Source organism: Calliopsis andreniformis, chromosome 3 (assembly GCF_051401765.1).
Source record: "Calliopsis andreniformis isolate RMS-2024a chromosome 3, iyCalAndr_principal, whole genome shotgun sequence".
NCBI classification, from domain to species: Eukaryota; Metazoa; Arthropoda; class Insecta; order Hymenoptera; family Andrenidae; genus Calliopsis; species Calliopsis andreniformis.
In genome coordinates, this window is record NC_135064.1 from 1,025,760 (window position 1) to 1,048,020 (window position 22,261).

Below are 22,261 nucleotides of genomic sequence, written 5' to 3' on the forward strand. Positions count from 1 at the left end.
CGTATAGTAACGTTGTACTGGGAAACCGCGTAAGAGTCAAAGGTGTCGTGAGCATACACCACGAAATCCGAATCCTCCTCCTTAGACCGCATTGAATGAATCCGTGAAGTTCGAAATAGGAAAGTGCGTACGACAAGGAAAACCGCGTTGAGAAGCAACCAGAAGTGACCAGCGAGCCGATAGCTTACAAGGTGGCAACGCTGAAATTGTACTGACAGACCGGTCGAGTTGGTATATAATGCGTAACCTTCCTAAATATATATAAAACTGTTAAACCTAAACAGAATCTACCAGCTCACTTTTCCCTCTCTCCTTCCACTACACATGAGATAAAGTTTAATCAAGGTGTGCTTTAGCACTTTAAAAGACCAAGAACCCCAAAGATCGATCTCCGCCGCTCGAGACGACCGCCCATCTAGTTAAGACGTACCAAACCTGTTGACGTGTCTTTTTTTATTATACGTATATTACAATAGAATATAGGGGAAATTAGCTAAATTACAAGAATAACAGGTAAATCTTCATAAATTTATTGCGCTGTGTACATAATAATACACAATAAAATGAAGTAATGAAATATTTCTAATACATTTAAGGTTTCATGAAACCTTTTTACTTATGGAATGCACGAATTAATGGATAGATAAAGAATAGTAAAGCAAATAAGTAAAGAAATAAGAATAGATAGATAGATAAATAGATAAATAAATAGATAAAATAAATGAACAAACGAACAAATGAATAAATCAATAAACGAATAAATGAGTAAATGAATAAATAATAAATAAATTAATTAATTAAACAAATAAATAAATGAAGAGTGGTAAAGCAAATAAGTAGAGAAATAAGGATGTACAAATGAAAATAGATAAAGTATCCTGATATAGAAAGTAATTTACACTTCGAAACTTTATATATACCCGCTATATGGCGGGTATCTAACTTCGCGAATCATCTTTAGTTATTTTTGGTCAATTTATGTATATATATTTTCATCACTGTGATGAAAGTATCATAAGACGATTAAATTTTCGTGAAATGACCTGTTCCACTACACAATTTCACATGAAATGCGGATGAACTTTGAATGCAATTATTTCTTTTACAATACAAAAATTAAAAATTCCAAAATATCCCTATTTTGTGTTTAAATCTATAGTACAATTATATTATAGTACAGATCTATAGTCTAGTTTGAATATATTTTTTAAACAAATAGATGATTTCAAACATCATTTAAAAACACGTAATCGCCCCACTTATATTTTTCGCGTATGTGGAATAGTTTCTGAGATATAAGCAAAATGTTTCCATCCCCAACTTTGGGGGCGGTTTGCACCCATTAAACATAGACACCACCAGATAAAAGAAGTATATGTCAAATGCTTTTGACTAATCTACAAGCCTGCTAAGTTTTATTAAAATCGGACATTTACACTTCAAGATGTTCTCTTGTCAACTAAGTAGTTCATTTAATGATTTTGACGTATTCCAATTCTAAAATAAGATATTCCATTCCGAATGTCACGTCACAGTCTTCCAATATTTTGAGTGTGAACTCCATGATTATGGACATAGCTGCAGACGCAGGTACACATAGTATAAACAGATTCAAAACTTAATCCAGACCTAAGCCTGACTAGGGGAGGTTCCTCCCCTAAAGTAAATATTTACTACCGAAGCAAAAAATAAAATCTTTAAAATACATACTAAATATTGTAATACATACTGACACATACGTATATTCAGTGGTACTATAAAAAAGGTTTAAAAGTTACATATACGAACGCACACCTTAACGATTCCTGTCGAGTCAATACACTCCCTTATTCAATGTCTCCCACTTAAGAGAAAGACATACAGTGTTGGTATAGTCTTGTCTTTGTAAAATGTATAAGTTATAAGATGAAAAGAAAATTTACATGTTTCAGTTTACTTTCTAATTGGATAACATATGTTTTACTATTTATTGTCTTTTTATGTCGCATGTGAACGATATATTTAAGAATTTTGGAAAGTATAATGATAATTAAAGCCTAATCTTATTTTAACTCGACTGTGTTTAACCCTTATCCTACGAAGGTATAGTCACTCGGACTTTAAATAAAGATTTCCAAGGACTAGAATTCAAAAAATTGAAAAAGTATACAATAGGACTGAAAATTTGTAAATTAAATATTTGAAAATTTTAAGGGTTTAAAATAAAAAATTTTTCAAGAATGGAAGGGTTTAAAAATTTAAGCTAACCCCACCTGGTATGCTAAACGTTAATGATGATTCTTTTTATTTGCAAGAATTCATTAATACTTTTTTTTTCAGGCAGTTTTGAACGCAAAGGTATTTATCAATTCCATCGTGATTGCTATGACTGGAGTTTTGGGCTATACTTTGGCTGGCACGTTGATTACCGTCGTAGGAAAAAGGAAACTTATAGGTAAAGTTAAGAATAGATTATAAAATTGAGACGTTTGTAATGTCCCTAAGATGCAGTTATACTTATCCATTGAAAGAGTGGCTTTCCGATGGATGAATGATGGGGAGTTGTGCGGTGCGCGTTAAGGAGTAAAATCCATGCTTAGATCTCTTCAATAACAATTAATTTATTCAAAATAAAATCTAATTTGACCTATTACGGTACACCAGGTGATTATCTAACATTTGAATATACAGAGTATAATATGTATAACTTCCAATATTTCAAGGGGTAGTAGGGGATTCCAAATGGGTTACAAAATATTCCATAACATGATACCTGATAAGCTTCCGTTTTACAGTAATAATGCTTTAAAGTTAGCATGTCTATATGGGAAACGAAGAGTTGGAGGATTTTGTAATTTTGCAGATATATTAAGGAGGAGCAACAGAAGAAAAAGGTTTCAATAAATTTTGTTGTATCTCTTACGATTTACTTTTTATAAAATTATAAATATCCAAAACGCTTGTAGAGAAGAATGTAAGTAACACATAGATGAAATGTAGACCAAAAAACTGCCAGCTATTCAAGTAGAATCCTATGATCGAGACAAGAGGGACCATTTACAGTAGGAGCATTGACTAAGTATACGAATAGATCTAACATGCAATGTATTTTTCTGTACCAGGTAAACGGGGTTTTAGAGCCCCATTACCGTTTTCGTGTCACTTTCGACATTATCGATTCAGTCAGAAAATTTTACTTTTTCCGCCAATATTTCAAACGTAATTTACTTTGAATCTTAAAATTACTTTTAAAGATATAAAGTTATGTTTGCATTTAATGATTGATTTTAGCTTCTATCGTATTAAATTAATAAAACTGATTGTAAAAGAAATTAACAATTTCGTACTATTCTTTCAAATATTAGATATGTTAGGATCGCTAAAGGGGATCTAACGTAGGTCCCGATTAGGTGAGAAGGCGACTAAACCACAAGAAAATTGCACAATATAATTCTTTTTGTCTGTCCTTATAAGGACAGATAAAATTAAAGTGTCCTGTGGGGCTAAAGGGACGATGCTCCTTGTAGTCCTGGATACTGCTCCTGGCGTGATTCAATGGGGCCGCCTGTGTCCTAACACCTCTGACGCCTAGAACAAAAATTCGGCGGAACCGCACCGTCGAAACACGAGTAACTCGTACTAGATGCGTCTAACGCATCTCCAGACAACAAATTGTCGTGCCTATTAGTAGGGGGACACGATACCTCGTTGTATAGCGTAGGTAGGGCAGTGGACTGTGTTATCGCTAGTTCTTCGTAACCCAAATAGCACACAACGTCTTGAAGACGTCTATTTTATGTTCATTTTATGCTTAAACGTCTTACGACATAATTTAGACGTCTTAAAAACGTCCAAGAGCGTACATCTTAAAGACTTGCAAAGTTTACGTCTATAAGATGTTTTAAAGACACACTACATGGACGTCCTAAAGACTTATGCTTTTGGACATCTTAAAAACGTCTAATTTTTGTCTGAACGTCTTATATACGTAATTTAGACGTCCTTAAAACGTCTTATAAATGTTTCTTAAGACGTCCTAAAGACATACTGATTTGTAACACCGGACGTCTCAGAGACGTCGTTTGGACATTTTTAGAACTTTACTGGATGTTTTTAACACGTTTTTAAGATGTATCTATGCTATTTGGGAATTTCCTATTTTTAATCCCTAATTCTATACATGTCTTTTATGACGTCATTGATTTCGGACATCGAGCTCGAACATCGACGGTCGAGCGAGACCCTTTTTTTGCTTCTCCGGTCGTGTACCAATTATCTCGGCGACCGAGAGCAAAGTAAGCCGAATCGACTACCACTCACGGACGAGAGCTGCGACCAGACCCGAGCCGGGGTCTCGTCTGCAACATCACTGTACTTTACGAAATACAAGGTAAAGTCAAGCCGTAGCATGAAATCGCACAAAGCAAAATTCTTCTACCTAAACCTAACGATTGCTTATTTCTTCGATCCCTGCCAAAGACAAATCACACATATCTACCAACACTACAGTCCCTTTTCCTACTAACACTGTGTCAACTATTAGTTCTTCAATTAACCGTTATTCAAGAGCAGAGAACACTAAAAATACCTTCGAATTTCTACGTCAGTACTGCAGTTTGATTGTGGATACGAAAGAACCCCATAGGATGTAAAGTCTATATGTATACTTAGTCAATGCTAGGAGTCTCACTGAAGGACTTGTGCCTATAAGAGTCTTAACACGTATTAAGGGGGTAGAGTAGTCATATGACTTTTTGAGATTGTTAGGTCAGTATCTGCTGTTATAGTTTCTGTTACCGGAATAATAATTCCATTGATTAAATATAGGAATACAGTGTGATCAACTTAACTGGAAACCCTGAAAGTGCTGCGTCTAGCGGTGAAAAGCCGAAGTGACGCTACCACAATAGCCGCAAGATACCTGCAGCAGTTCTTTTCGTGTCAGTAAGACGACAAATTGCTTTGAATTTTGCCTATACCAAAGAACCTGTCAATTTGACCATTTAACTCAAGTAATACTTCGTGACTGCATCGATTTGTACAGTTAATAATCGTTTAAACAATGCAATATGATGCAATAATAATGTAATGATCTAGTAGCATACCAATAAGATGATTAAATATCATATTACTTACTTGTGAAGAAAAGAACGGATAGGTTATCCAACCTATTACTTTGTAGGTTGAATAGCTACATCATGAAACTAATAAATGTTATTGTCTCTCGTATACTGTGGCTTATTTGTAATAAATCTGTGACCACATTCGGCGTGGTCACCCGAAGACGGAGAAGAAGGTGCCGACTTAGTTGATACGCCGGGTTTGCGATGATAATGAGTGAGACTAGGTTACTGCTACTAATATTCTCTATTGGCTATTTAAACTATGTGCGATGGATTCGGACGGCGTGATGTCGTCGTTAACCAAACGTGAAGCAGGACTGCTGCCCCAGCTAGTCGGTTCCGCTCCGCAGTCGGCGCTGATTGCTTGGCGGGAGTCGGGAATTCCCGGAGGTGGTTCCGGGCAGTGGAGTCGGAAACTCACGGACGGTTGCTCGTGTACACGGAATATGTTCAAGAAGCGGAGGGGGAACGGTGGTTGAGCAGATCCGGGGTGACATTCACCTACCCACTTGCCCTTGACCAAAAAACCCTTCGCCCGTGGTCTTCTGACGTACGCCTGGTCAGCTGTCACAGAGATCCAAGGATGGTCCGCGTGGAGTGGCTCCCCCGTTATGACCAGAGGATAACCGGGCTTGTCAATCGCCGAACACCATGCACCTGCCCGGTGGAACCCCTTGGAGATTCGTTAAAAAAAAAACAGCGGTTACAAGGGAGTGCCTCGAAGCCGTTTCGTTTCTCACTATTCACACGCTACGGATGGCTAGCACGCTCTGCTTTCCTTGGCTGTCGCGGCTACTTATCGACTCCAAGGTCCCGCGAATCTTTTTGCGGGATCGCGATTCCCGTGATGGCCGCTTTGCGGTCATAGCAGTAACTAACGGTGTCGCGGTTCCGCGGTAGTGGGGAATGCCTTGCAGTCACGGCTTTATAAGGATATGTTACAAATCCTTCACGTTATGTACCTTCCCTGTGGCATGAAAATTTAGTCCTATTATTGAGGGATGGAAACAAACATTTGGTTTCTATTTATAGGTTAATATAGTAAACAAAAACTTACATAAGGATATTGAAGAATATGATACCAAACACGATATTTGCCGTATTTGGGGGAAAGCCATCCCGACTTTTCTCTTATCGACTAAATGGCTCGAGTGGAATTGGTACCGTACCCCCGTTCGTGCACAAAAGGAAAGATGGTAGAGATTGGAAACAGCTATTTAGTAAAAGCCCAAGCTCGCAGGTGGCTACAAGTCATTAAAGTAATTCTCAGCCAGTGTTTTCAGCGCAAGGCGACACGGTACCGTTACCAATTCCCTTCCCTTCAGTACGCCTACGAAGTCTCAACCCTATTCGAAACGTGGTCAATCTGCTCGCTCTCAACGTTCATGCACAAGCAGGTGTATTTGCATCTGAATAGCTATCGCGGACGAAGCTAGAACCGGTCATGACAAAGAGTACAGAGAAACGATGAATAAATCCAAGTACCAAGAAAACTAAATTGCCTATTTTTCGATAATGATCATTAAAAGATAGATAAGAGGTAAATATGATACCCAGCCACAGGAATACTGGCAATAGTGAATCATAAGGCATTTGGATATACTGAATCTAAGATTGTTTCCATGACTCCATTTTTCTAAGTTCAAAAGAAGAATCTCCAGCAGAATGGTGTCATGTTCATTTACAACAGCACAAAAGATTTTTAAACCATCCGCATAAAGGAGAACCTTGCTACTAGTAACAACCTTACAGAGACTGTTGAAAAATATTAAAAAGCAAAGGTCTACCATGTGATACTTGAAGGTTACTCCAACTAACTAAAGTTCTTCTGGTGTACCTATTACTACATTTTACCATTTAAGATCTAGCCGTTACAAAACTTAGAGATTCAGTCAAAAAGGAGAAAATTACAACTGATAGGAGATAGTTTAGAAAACAATGTAGAACGAGTGATAAAAGCCTTTCTGAAACTAGTGTATGTACACGGCATTGTATTTTCACGGCAAATGTAATTACATTACACTGTGTAATGTAACAACTGTAACTTATTAAACCGGTTACACTACAGCGATCAGCCACAAAACTGTGTTGTTCTTCAATTCATACATTTTTTAATAAAAATGACAATTTATGAGAAATTATGCTATCTATTATCCTTATGTATGTTTTTGTTTACTTATTGTAGGATCAGGGATTCGGAAGTATAGTGATTGACGTTATAGAATGAATTACATTACGTTGTCTTAATGACTATATTCGAAACTAGATCTTACAGCTATAATAACCCTATCGTCTATTAAATATAATAGCTAAATTCCTATCGTCTCGTTTTGACTTATCGCCTTGACGGTTGCGACTCGACTCCTTTTTTCGCCTTTCGGTCGTGCCTCGACCTTGCGGATTTTCAACACCCGAGTTCAACGCACGGGCCTTTGTTTTTAATAACGTCATCGCATAATGCTTCTTCATATTCGGCTATTTTCTTATGTTTGTTATTATTCGCGTACGTTGGCCTCTCGTCTTGACCCGGTCGCACTCGTCTTCGCATTCACACCTACACTTACTCTCAAATTCACATTCGTACTTCTTTTTTATTCCTTCCTTGTTAATCTATAAGTAGAAACCAAATGTTTGTTTCCACCCCTCAATACAGCAGTAATAAGACTGAATTTCCGTGCCACAGGAAGCGTACATGACGTGAAGGATTTGTTACAAATAAGCCAATGTATACGAGAGACAATAACATTTATTAGTTTCATGATGTAGCAATTCAACCTACAACGTAACAGGTTGGATAACCTATCCGTTCTATTCTTCACAAGTAAGTAATATGATATTTAATCATCTTATTAGTATGCTAGTAGATCATTACATTATTATTGCATCATATTGCATTATTTAAACGATTATTAACTGTACAAATCGATGCAGTCACGAAGTATTACTTTAGTTAAATGGTCAAATTGACAGGTCCTTTGGTATAGGCAAAATTCAAAGCAATTTGTCGTCTTACTGACACGAAAAGAACTACTGTAGGCATCTTGCGGCTATTGCGGTAGCGTCTTTTCGGCTTTTTACCGCTAGACGCAGCACTTTCAGGGTTTCCAGTTAAACTGATAAACCTGTATACAGGGTGTAACAAAAATGTCGCAGTTCCTTAAAAGGGGTGATTCAGGGGGTGATTTGAAACAACTTTTTCCTTAGCGAAAATGTAAGATGAGGCTTCGTTAACGAGTTATTAACGTAAAACACCGGCCAATGAGAGCGCGAGTTTGCCGCCCGAGCGACCGCGGGCCTGAGATTCGAACAGCTGATCGAAATCGCTCACCTGTTCGAACATCAACTATAATAGCTGAAAAAGGAGTCATAATTCGAATGTACCGTATCTGTTGGCGCAACTGAATCTCCTGCCGAAGGCGACCTTCGGCCGGTCACGTATGCCAACAGACAACGGTTATCGCGGATGAGACAAAGACTCGAATTATCACCGCTTTTTAAATACGATACTTCGGTAGCACTCAAAAAATTTATGGCTCGTCGCTGTAAGGATCCTTTCGGTTGTTCGAAGAGAAGACCCCCATAAAGTGGTGGAGATAGTCGCGAGCCTTTTCTGTGACTTGAAACTCGACCGTTTTACAGGACAGTACTGTGTTTGCGTTCTCACTCTGGCAATACAGCTCTCGCACTTCCGCCAGTAATGTCATCGCAATATGTATAGTTACCGCTTATGGTAGAATTAATTTCAACAGGCGGCTCAGGGTCACTCAGCCCCTCGCGCGCTTTTCTGGTGGAACAGCAAGTGAGCTCACGGATATTCTACACGCGCGGTAAGTGCGCCGCGCGTACGGGGTACTGCCGCGGTGGGGGAATCCACCAGAAAGGCACGTGAGGGGCTGAGTGACCCTGAGCCACCTGTTAAAATTAATTCTACCATAGTCATATAAGTATAAGACAATATGGGGCATTAGGTATACTTCCAATGAGAATCCAATAAAGTCAACATCAGCGTACAGATATATATTTCTTTATCTTTTTTCGTCATGTCTCTAACGCAAGCGCATTACACTCCAGAGAACATAAAAGAGACGGAATTCTATAAGAGAGGTGGAGTTATAGACTTCCCGTATATCTCTACCCTTCCATCTTGACTTCAGCACGTAGTTCTGATGCCTCATATAGTCTTATACATATGTGGTCACCACTATGTCGTTGTCGACGATGCTCCCATGCATGCAACACGATCACGTTTTTGTGTTTTGCTTATTATATGAAATAAAATTAACTCAATTCTGGTCTTTAGTTACAAAACGAATATCTTCTCATAAAGGCAACTCATATTAGAGATATATATTAGGATTTGAAAAATTGACAGCATTTTAAACATTGATAGCAAATTAATATTTCAGCAGAGTTAAGTGTTACCTTTTTTTTTCAGCAACCTGTTTTATGGTAGCTGCTGCTTGTTGTGCATCTCTTTATTGGGCGACAACTGCCAATAGTATTCTCGGCTTATGTTCAGTCTTCGTGGCTATGTCAAGCATAGGCGGTGCATGTGTTGTAAACATTATTGTAGATCATTTCTCAACAGGTTTAAGGTATAATATTTTAGTATAATGAAACGTATGATGTTTCAAATATTGACTTAATCATTCGTTTAATGCTTTCTTTCAGGACTATGGCTGTTAGCTTAACTATGATGGTTGGCAGAATCGGAGCGGTTATAGGCAATTTATTATTTCCAGTTCTGTTTAACTTGTCCTGTTTAGGCCCTTTCTTTATGATTGGAACTGCTTCCTTAGGTAATGTATACATAATTACACTAATATAATCAAATAATAATGACACTATGACATTTATATGTAGGGAAGACCAGGGTCAAAAGTAACAATTTAACTACGATTATGCAAAAACTATTACACTTACAACAAAAATGTTTATGTCATACTCTTAACTAGCTATCTGACATTATTCAGTCAAAGGTGTTTTGCTTTATAACAAGTAACATCAAAGTTATCAATAAAGTTTATTTTGTAAAAAACAGAATGTTTATTATAATAATTTGTAATAATAAATGAAAATAATAAAATAATCGTGTTCATACAAAAAGAAACAAATATAAATTAAAACTTTTTTGAATCTGCAAAATTTTTACCTAATTAGGTAAATTATTCTATTTCGCACTTATGGCACATGTACGAAACATAACGTTTTGTGTATTTGTTACAAACCCAATGCTTGCACTCTATGCACTCTATCCGTTTTTTCTTTGCCGTTTCTTTGTGTATCGAGGCATTGATGTTACAAGTGTCTTTGACTATACTTTGGAACTCAGATTATAAATTTTTACTAATCAAAAACTTAAAAGTCATGACTAACTCTCAATATTACATTAAAAAAGGTCAAATTAATGACTAAAAACATGAAACAACATTAGTTCCCAAGGGAATGTTTATATCACACTTTTAAAACACTAAGAAAAGTTACTCTATGGTATCAAAAAATCGTTTTATTAACTATTCTTGTTTATTGCGTATGCATATTGTTAGGACATGAATATGTATGTTTCATTTGTAATTTTGCATTAAATATCCAGAATTTGTGATAAAACCTACGATAGATTTTGAATTATTTAATATGTTACTTTTGACACCGATCTGCCCTACATCTGTACATAGCTACTCATAAATTATTTACTGCAGACTGCAGCTCTTGAATGTGTATAGGAGTGCCTTGGAAATTGACTGAAGTTTGAGATTGGTCAATTTTATAAGTGATACATAGATCTAAGAAATTCCAAATACGTTGTTTTCCATGGAGTGTGAGTGAAATAGAGATGTCTCACACGGGATAGCGATATCCCACAGTAGTTTACTGAAATAATCAGTTTTAGCTATGCGATAATAGGCCTTAAGCATGCCTGTTTATACATCTTACAAGGGAACTACCCGAAGTGTAATATACTTTTTTTTGGATAAATATTGAATGCAATTATATCTTTCATAATGCAAAAATTAAAAATTTCAAAATATACGTATTTTGTGTTTAGATTCACAGTATCCAGATATCAATTTATGAAAAATCGATTAATATTTAATACGTAAAATTAACAAAAACATGCAATTTTTCAATATATTTTTTAAACAAATCTGTATTTTTTAAAATTTTACACTGCTGATTTGTCATTTGAAAGCGTGTAATCGTGTAAATTACATGATTTCGAAGGGTTTTCGCCCTTTTCATATGGATAATAGGAAATACAAAGAAAAATTTGTCAAATATTTTCGGCTACTTTAGAAATCTACAAAAGTTTATCAAATTCGAACACCGAGTAATCCCCTTGTTAGATACTTCATGCTGTAGACTCACTTCACAAAGGCAGTTCCAAGAACTAGTGAGGATAATGACAATAAATTCCGAAAGCAAAATCTGGACAATTTCCAAGGCCTTACTGTACGTTTCCGGTTCCCTATAATTATCCGGCTGTGAGGTTCTGCAAAAGCGAGTTATGAAGCTGTGAGCTGAATATATCTCGTACATGTTAAAATTCGTTTTGTAAAATATAAGTATTTAATACTCGAAAATTTAATATGTAATATTTATACTAGAGATCCCGATTCTATACGTGTATCGAAATACTGTACTACACCGATACTCGGATCCGGATCTACGCAGATGTAAGGATCCTAAAATATAAGAATATATAGATCCCGAAATACACGGGTACATGGATCCCGAAATACAGGAGTATACAAATCAGGAACTACAGGGTGTCCAATTTAACTGGAAACCTTCGAAAGTGCTACCTCTATCGGCCAGAGGTAGAAATACAGAGGTCTTGTCCTCATTCTAAATACCTTTTAAGGGCCTAGGGTAGTCACGTGACTTTACGAGATTTCTTGGTCGGTATCTGCCGTTACAGTTTTCTTTACAGAAATAATATTATCCACAGACATGTGGCTGCCTAATGAATGCGAGATGGAGCCACACTGTGATTCCCCCTCCATTATACACAATACTGCACGAACCGTATGTACGTGAATTCGGCCCTTTGGATCACTTCGGATAGCTTCGGAAAGACGAGAGAGAAGGAAAATGTCATATCTTACTCTCGTGTTTCTAAAATGCTATTATGATTTGGTGCAAGTCACCCGCAAGCGGCATTGAGCGGCATGAAATATTTCGAGTGTAAACTCTGATTTGATCTGCAAAAGTAAATCAGTTTAATAAAAATTACTTTTCGAATTTATATAACTTGAATGTAAAAGATGATACACTTACAAGTTTTACACATTCTACGTTCTTGATACCAGCCTTTAAAAACAATTAAAACAAGTTCATGATGATTTAAAATCCCAGAACTGTAATATGAAAAATAGACACATGTTATTCACGAAATTTACTTCGTTCTTGAACAAAAAATAAATAGATAAATTACTTAGCGCTTTAGCATAAGATCGCCTATGATCTACGTACGCTTTGTCGTCATGCCTCCTCTAAAGCTAGCGCCGACGCCGACGCCCACACCAACGCCGACTCCGACGCCGACGCCGGAGTCGGTGCAAGCTTTAGAGGAGGCATGACGACAAAAGATACGTAGATCATAGGCGATCTTATGCTAAAGCGCTCAGTAATTTATCTATTCATTTTTTGTTCAAGAACGAAGTAAATTTCGTGAATAAGATGTGTCTATTTTTCATATTACAGTTCTGGGATTTTAAAAAGAAAGTCCGTAAATGGAAGTATGGGAGAAGCCGCGGTCGGGGTCGCAGCGGCAACCGTGATTCTGATGATTATAAATATATTAAATTAATGTATTTTTAGCAACGTCTCCTCTTATTTTGTATATACCCAGAGCTAACCCTGACCTAACCCAGACCAAACCGGAAGGAGAAACGAATTGGAAATAATTCGCCACATATACAAAGAGATAACTAAAATTCGTTTACTGTTATTGTTTGTAAGTAAATTAATATGAAATCATCATGAACTTGTTTTAATTGTTTTTTAAAGGCTGGTATCAAGAACGTAGAAAGTGTAAAACTTGTAAGTATATCATCTTTTACATTCAAGTTACATAAACTCGAAAAGTAATTTTTATTAAACTGATTTAGTTTTGCAGATAAACCAGAGTTTCCACTCGAAATATTTTACGAATGACTCGTGCCGCTCAATGTCGCTTGCGGGCGACTTGGGCCAAACCACAATAGCGTTTTAGAAACGCGAGAGTAAGATTTGACATTTGCCTTCTCTCTCGTCTTTCCGAAGCTATCCGAAGTGATCCGAAGGGCCGAATTCACGTACATACGGCTCGTACAGTAGTGTGTATAGTGGAGGGGGAATCATAGTGTGGCTCCATCTCGCATTCATTAGGCAGCCACATGTCTGTGGATAATTTTATTTCTGTAAAGAAAACTGTAACGGCAGATACCGACCAGGAAATCTCGTAAAGTCACGTGACTACCCTAAGCCCTTAAACGCTGGTTGTAGCCTATTACTGAACTGTCAATTCTGCAATCGAAATAAATGAGAATGGATCGATTCCTTGATGATAATTATTTGCATCGTCAATGTACAAAATGTTTAATTGTAAAATATTTACAAATTATTTGTTTGGTTTAATTTGAATTTTTCACTTCGTGTCATCCAAAGAATATGAATATAATAATAATTGGTTAAACAATGAACAAGGATTAATGTGCGTGACTAATGATAGTTTGGACATGGCAATGTGATGATATAATAATTTAATGATCCCCTAGCATAATAATGAGATGATGAAACACTATGTTCCTTAATGGTGAAGTATAGAAGTATAAGTTACCCAACCTGTTACATCAAGAAACTTGTAAATTTATTGCCTTTCGTATACTTTGGCTTATTTATAACAAATCTCCTAGTGCAGATATCTTTCCTGAGGCATAGAAATTGAGTCTTGTTACTCTTGTACTCCATAATAGAGATAAACTTTTGGTTGCTAATTACAGGTTGATAAATACATAAAACCTTATGTCAAGTATATTCGAGAACATCGTTTCTAAGAAATTATCATTTCCATTAAAAAATGTATAAACTCAAGAACAACACAATTCTGTGGCTAACTACTTTACTGTAACCAGTTTAATAAATTGCAATCTATACATTATACGTGTCATTGAGGCAAGACATCAAGTTGATACTCTAGTTCCAGAAAGGATCCTGTCTCTCATTCCATATTACTATTTAAACTGTCTGCTATCAGCTTTAGTGATTCCTCTTTCTGGGATCTCAAGTTTTGTAACAGGTAGATCCCAAATAGTAAAATTTAATAATAAGCATGTTAGAAAAATTTTAGCTAGTTCGCGTGTGCCTCAAGTATCATATGTTAGACCCTTACTGTTCAATCATCATCAATTATACCTGCAAGGTTGTTACTAACAGCAAGTTTCTCGTTTATGCGAATGACGTAAAATCTTATGCACTATCGTAACTAAACATAGTACCATTCTCCTATGGATAAATCTTTTAAACTAGGAAAAATGGTGTCATGAAAGCAATCTTAGATTCAATATATTTAAGTGTCTTATAATAACTATTGCCAGTATTCCTCCTTTGGATATCATATTTACTTGCTATATATTTTTTAATGATCACTATCAGAAAATAGGCAATTCAATTGTTCAGTTATTTGGATTTATTCATCGTTATTCCGTAATCTTTGCCACGAGTGGTTCACGCTTTACTCGTGATGACCGTTCGTGCAGATATATCTGTTTGTGCGTAAATATTGAAGAACGCAAGGGCTGGTCACATTTCGAATAGGGTCTCAACTTGATAGGGTTACGGAAGGGAAGGGAAGATATCGATAGCCTGTTATCCCGTATTGAACTCGCTAGCTCGAGATTGCTCCTATCTGTGACCTCAGGCTCGGACCCCTTCGAGCTTTGGCCCGTGCTAGCTTTCTCCAATTTGCACCTTTCTGTTTCTGTATATGAGTATAAGTCTTATTCGTGCCCCAAGAGAAAACCTCTGGAAATCATTGCCCCTAATTGTTTCCAGAGACCATCTTGTAAAACAAATAGTAGAATACCGTTTCCACCCTGGTCATTCAGTTAATGAGCCCAAGGAAAAAATCGTATCGGAGAGTTAGAGTTAGAGTCAGAGTTTGGAAGAAATTTCTGATTACTCGAATCAAATCTATGCATACATATACTCCCTATGTTAACAATCTGGTTTAGACAGTTTAGATAGTAATACGGAATGAGAGACCAAAGCCTCTCTAAAATTAGTGTATACTGTATCCACTTGATGCCTCGCCTTAATAGCATCTGTAATGTAACAACTATAATTCATGAAACTAATTACAGTAGAGCAGCTAGCTACATAACCACATTCTTCTTTGGTTAACATATTTTTCAATAATAATTGTTAGAATCGCTTATATTAAAGTGTTAGAATCGCTGAACGCAGGGATCTAACAGGGTCCGGATTAGGTGATTGAGAGAAGGGTTTCGAAAGAAAAATGTACACTTAATCAAATTTAAGTCGGCCCTTAAAAGGACTTATATACGACGTTTATTTGATTGCCAAATTCTGGGGCGGGGGCCTCCTGGTCTTTGGTGGTCGTTTGGTCCGCCGGGCGAGAAGGGCCCTTCGCTTCACACGGACGTCGGTTAGCGACGCTGGCGTCTGGAAAAGAAAATAGCGGTGGAACCGCACTGGTAAGCGCGAGTATGGCTCGTGTAAAATAGAATCATGAGAATAACAATTACTTCCCGTAAACTTGGCCTCTTGTTGAGGGTAGCGAAATCGACAGTTCGGTGTACGACTCAAGACAGTTCACGATGGAATGACCCTCTGGTCCGCAGTCGTTGTCCTGTCGAGAACATGTCGTAAACCGGAGACTTTCCAGACCCACACTAAATTTCCCGAAAACGTGGTGACTCATGTTTTGCATACAGCTGCAACCACTTCATGTCCGAAAGCCTTGACTATACAAATTCGAAAGCCCAAAATGGTTAACAGCCGTGCGCGTTCGCTCGACAACCAACTACCTGGTCGAGTCCGCCACACCTTTGGTGGGAAGGGGTCGTCGGTAGACGAGTGGATAGAGAGGAGGAGGCCTCTTCTCTTCGCTTTTGCACCTTATAGAAAGGCTCGCTTCGTACGAATCCCGATGAAAGCGGTCATTTGCGAGCGGGGGAGGGAGGGGGGGGGGGGGGCACGCTATAGCTAGCAGTTGCTAGTCCTGGTGGCTGATGATGGCTACAGGCTCTACGACTTGCCGTTCACTTCGCCATGTGCATCTATTCATCACACGGGGGTTGCTGCTAAACAGGGTGATGATAGGAGTAACGCAGAGATGAAAGGTACGTACGTTAGCTCTCTGTTGTATGGATCAAGACAGACCCCGATTCCAAGAGCGCAAATCTCGTCAAATTGTCACCTGTTGGCGAACTAGGTGCTCTGTCATACGTATTAAATCGAGCAGAGCAACTTACTAGTCGCAGGGGACAGACGTTCAGCTTTAATGCCAGTGTAAGATTTCAAGCATCTGGCGACCAAACTACTTGAAACCGTGGATCTGGCTTATCTGATGTTTCTTATCTACCTGTCTAAAGGACTGACGCAAGACTACTGCCGCAAGATAACTGCGAGACTCGCGTATGTCTCCGCGAAAGCGCAGAAAACGCTAATTTTGCCGCTACGTGGCGCTCGCCAATTATCTTTTGTATCTATCTAATGTGATACGGTTCTCTCTCTCTCTCCTTCAAGCTCCGATGTCCCCACTCGACGTCGGGCCTGGAATTCAAATTGTTGATCGACAATATTCACCTTGTTTGAACTTCAATTGCAATGGTTTAAAACGAGTCATACGACAATTTACTGTGTTTGTTATTAGGGCAACAGAATCTTCTACCGAAGGCGACCTTCGGTCGGTCACGTATGTATGCCAACAGACCACGAATCTCGCGGACGAGCCAAATGCTCGTTACATAACCGCTTTTTAAACAATAATGATAATTTATCAGAAACCATGTTCTCCGATATCTTCGACATAAGGTTGCCTTTACTTATTGCCTTTAACTGATAACCTAAAGTCCGTCTTCGCCTTTAAATACAGAAGTAAGAAGACTCAATTTCCATGTCTCAGAGAAGATACCTGACATGAGAGATTTATTATAAATAAGCCAAAGTATACGAGAGGCAATAAATGTTTCTCGATGTAACAGATTGGGTAACTTATCCTTCTATACTTAACAATTAAGGAATATGGTGTTTCATCATCCCATTGTTACGTTAGAGGATTATTAAATTATTATATCATGACATTGCTATGTCGAAACGATTATTAATCACGTACATTAATCCTTGTGCATTGTTTAACCAATTATTATTATATTCATACTCGTTGGACGGTATGAACTGAAAAATTCAAATTAAACCAAGCAAATAATTTGCAAACATTTTACAACTAAACATTTTGTACACTGATGATGCAAATTCATTATTAGCAAGAAATCGATTCGTTCGCATTTATTTAGATTACACAATTGACAGTTCAATAATAGACTACAACCGGCGTTTAAAAGGTATTTAGAATGAGGGAAAGACCTCTGTATTTTCACCTCTAGCCGATAGAAACCCGACTTTTGAGGGTTTCCAGTTAAATTGGACACCCTATGTACACACGGCTGGGTATGCGGACCAGGAACTATGCACACGACTAGATATACATGTACCGTATACATTAGTAATAATTTTCCGCAACCATATCGTCCAGAAAACTTCGGTAGCGATTTATTCTTTTGACGCAGTGTGTAATAGATTTTAATGATTGCCACATTATTTAGTATCATCGTGCGCGTAAAATGAGCCCACGTACATATAAATTAGAATAGGAAGAGCTGAGATATCGAGACACCAATTTTACGTGCAGGAGTAATTTAACATGCTCAGTTTCATCCAATGGGGATACCTTTTCTGGCTATCACATTTTTGCGGCTAAGTTGTTTTCTGGTTTTCATATTTTTGCCGCTAAATGGCTTCAGCTACGCTATTAGGTGTATGTCTATAAATCGGACTATTTTTAACAATAGTATCTTCATCCGTATGTCTTGTATCAATTATTATTCGCAATAATATTTTTAAATCGGTTACTGTCAAAACTAGTAATGCAATGCATAGTGTATATCCCGTTATTATTTTCATCAGGAAAATTTCACCAATTCTTATAGAATTTTCTTTTTCAGTATCAGCTTTATTGGTGACTGTTCTGCCGAGGAATCGCTCACAAACGGATAAAAAGAAAAATGCTGTTAGAAAATAGTTTCATCTACTATTTAATTAAGTATAGCTTAGATTATCATATGATATTCTGTCTTAGTACTCCGTTGATAATTCAATAGGGATACATGATTTTTTATCATGTAAATATGTAAATACAATAAAATTATGTATTATATAACTGTATTACAATTATGTATCTTATAATTGTATTACATTTAACTCACGTAGCGTATAAGATCTCATGTTTTATTATGAATTGCGTCGTGTTTGTTCGGTTGAGCCGCGATCCAGCCTGAACAACCGTGCAAAGTAGGCACACACAATTCGTTCACCTTGAATTTATAAAGGGCACCAGGTATCTTTCGATACCGACGTGACAGCATGCCTCCCGTTATTCTACCACGACCTGGACTAGGTACTACTTGCAGAGAGGGGCTGAGTTTTCCCAAGCGGAGAGTGAGGAACGATTGTGGGATTTCGAGTTCGTTCATGGCGGGAACGCCAATCAACACTTAGTTTTTCGGTTAAAATAAAATCGTACATTCTGGCGAATAAAGTACGCATTGTGGTTACGCAGTTATTCCACGCAAGATGTCCCGCGACACGTGATCGAGGATGAGGTACTCATTACTCGCGCTGTCGTTCGCGTTACAAGACGTTCTTACGGATCGTGAGGAAGTTGAGACGCACGTTGTCGCTGCGTTTAGTTAAGCGCTCGTATAGCCGCGGGTACGATGGTTCGTAGCCCGCAAGCCAAAGGTAATCCACACGTGAAACCGCCTTCTTCCTTCCACACGGCCTTTGACGACCTTCAGGAGTCCGACACTACGCAGATTTCGCACAAGAAATTCCTAATTCCGGATACACAGGGGAAGAAATAGAAAAGTTCTTACCGCACTGATAGCCTCGTCAAAGTTCCACGCAAAAAGAAAAATAAGATTTCGTTCGAGTATCGCGTGATTTCGCGACCAATTCATCACGACAACAGATCGATAACGATCGATGACTGACAGGAGCTAACCTGTGATTCCTCTGGGGTTCCTCTTACGGTTGTGATCCCGAGACGTAGAGCCTCCAAAGCCTGCGGGTTCCTTCCACCATCTGCCAACGATGCGGCGCATGTGGCTGCGCTCTTACGCCTCTCTGTTGAGGACTTCTTTCCCGGAACGCAGAGCGACGGAGCCCTCCTCGCGTGACATCGACTGATTTCTATAACTTAGTGCGTTCCCGTACAACCATCCTCTCTCATCCTCTTATATTTTACTTGCCAAACGGAGTAATTCTGGAGCGTTTGGTACCTGAGCCGCTTCCCAATCCAAAGAACCGCCATGAGATATTCTCTGCTAGCCCGCTGCTGGGTAGTCAGCTCTCTCCTGCCAATGGCTTTATCACTGTCGCCGAGATACTCATTGACGCTTGACTTTCGCACGTAAAAATAGATAGTTTCGTTATTTCGTATTATACTCCCGATGGTGCGCACTAAAGGCCGCTCCTGCCCCAGGAAAGGTTCGACTTTGTGACATGCACTGGTACCACATCACAGTATAAATGAATTTAGCCAAATCTTAAACCAAAATCATGTTAATACAATTTTTAGGTAATTTAGTGACAGCATAGCATGAACAAATTTAAAAATAATACGTATATAAGGGGTTTTTGGGAGAGAGGACAGAGGGGTAGACAGTTTCAGAGTCCCCATAAAGACAACTAAGTACTTTATTTCGTTCGACACGGTCTCTCTCTCTCTCTCTCTCTCTCTCTCTCTCTCTCTCTCTCTCTCTCTCTCTCTCACTCTCACACACCACACACGCGCACGCATGCGCATTCGCATACTCCAACTCCGCAATGATTGTGAATTCTCTTATATTTATACGGATCGCAGATCTCGCGTATTTATATCAGTCACGGGCTAAGATCCCCGCCGCTAACGGTGTGGCCAATCAATCTCAATTGATTTCTGATTCATTACTCGATCATAGGTAGGAGGCCACATTTCGGCAGTCTCGCGACGACGAGCTACCGCGAGGATCTAAACGCATCAACACGCATAACATTTTAATCATTTCGCCAGTCAATGAGCTTGTAGGAAATATATCTACACATTAGTTAAATGATCATTCCAAAGCGATATAATAAAAATACAACAATATTCTTCTAGTGTGAGTATGATTTATAGTTAATTTAATATAAACACATTTCTATGCGTTGTACTACATATTTATATTCGTAAGTTTCAATTAAATATCAAAAACCAGTTGTTTCAATGAAAAAGATGGAAACGAAAAGAAAAAGAAACGTAAGTAGTACAAATAAAATTGGCTAATAAATTATATTTTATAAGTAGATATAATCCTTTAAAAATATACGTGCGTGTGAGTACGTACAGGATGTATAAGTACACGTTTTAATATTTTAAGTCGTTGTAGGGTACCTCAACTAGATCACAACATATCTTATAACATAGTGCCCAGTCTGCCTTAGTTTTGCATTAATACTGCTTTAAAGATAACATGTTTATAAAGTTAATTAATAATTAGAGGATTTATAATTTTTTAAATATTTACATCGGGGTGGGACAACACAAGAAAAAAGTCTTAATACATTTTGTTGTTCTTCTTAAGATTTCATTTTTATAAAGCGTTAAACGTCAGAAATGGTTGTGGAAAAGAACGTAGGTAACACACACAGATGAAGTGTAGACCAAAAGACTGTTAGCAGTCCATTATTTAAGATGAGCCAGTAATCGATAGAGCAGGAACTGTTTGAAATATGAGTCCCATCGAAGAATTTGTGTTTATAAAGGTTCTTAACACGTGTTAAGGGAGTAAGGTAGTCACGTGACTTTTACAGATTGCCAGGTCAGTATCTGTTATTACAATTTTCGTTTCTGGAATAGTATTACCTACAGATACATGGCTGCCTAATGAATACGAAATAGAGCCACTGTGTGATTCCCCCTTTATTACACACATTACTGCACGAACTGCATGTACATACATACGTGAACTCAACCCCTTGGACTACTTCGGAAAGCTTCGGAAAATCGATACAGTCCAATTGTTCCAGTCGTCGGCAAGCGGCACGAGCTACGAACTACGCGATCTTCACGATTGCCTTCGTTATAAGCCCAGAGCGAAGACATTTAACTATTACAGACAAACCGATGTATAGTTAACACAGAAAGCTACGGGGAGTTCTAACTTAGAAATGTAAAGACAGTGTGAACGAATCGGCATATGGCTAACATCGGTAACCACTGCGGGAAAGGAGAGAATTTTGCAGACGAACCGACATATGACTAATGCCGGGAGCCACTGTGGGATAGGCTAAGGCAGTTAATTAAGCTTCGTAACTTGAAGGGTTTTAATACACTTCTAGCAGCAAAAGTGTATTCTTTTGTGAGATCACCTTTTCTGGATAATCAGATCTGAATTAAAGAAACTGAACTGTTGTACGATTTTACTAAAATTACATATATATTGTCACAGTAAAAAGGATTTTGCAATTGTTAAAATGCTGAAATCGACGATGACCGTTAAAACATAATTATAAGAAGGTTACATCCCCTTTCTCGATAGGGTGTAGAAAATCTTGCTTACCATTCTTCCTATTCGCTAGGATACACGAAATACAATTCGTGATACATTATTTGACTTTGTACTGTAAATTTGGTTTAAAATATTCTTGTTGGACTTGTTTTTCTGTAACCCTATCCGCGAAATGGCCCTTTTGACGAATTGTTTTTATGATCTCGTTCTGCATCTACTCGGACATTACTATGAGATCCAAGCCCTCTTGTGACTTATACAATACGCCTGATCTTAAAGAACTGTCTCCATATTCTTAACTCTCTAATATTTTTAATAGAGATGCAATACTGTGTAAGCCTTTAC

General features: G+C 37.9%; 1 protein-coding gene across 1 annotated transcript in view; it reads left to right on the top strand.

Moving 5' to 3' along the window:
• LOC143177129 (synaptic vesicle glycoprotein 2B) overlaps positions 1–18,540 on the top strand; it is a 77,665-nt gene extending 59,125 nt beyond the window's left edge. Inside the window, exons 8-11 of the mRNA XM_076374925.1 lie at positions 2,320–2,434; positions 9,538–9,697; positions 9,774–9,901; positions 18,332–18,540. Of these exons, the coding sequence (XP_076231040.1) occupies positions 2,320–2,434; positions 9,538–9,697; positions 9,774–9,901; positions 18,332–18,408 (480 nt within the window). The 3' untranslated portion in view covers positions 18,409–18,540. The remainder of the gene's footprint in view (positions 1–2,319; positions 2,435–9,537; positions 9,698–9,773; positions 9,902–18,331) is intronic.
• Positions 18,541–22,261: the final 3,721 nt, after the last annotated feature.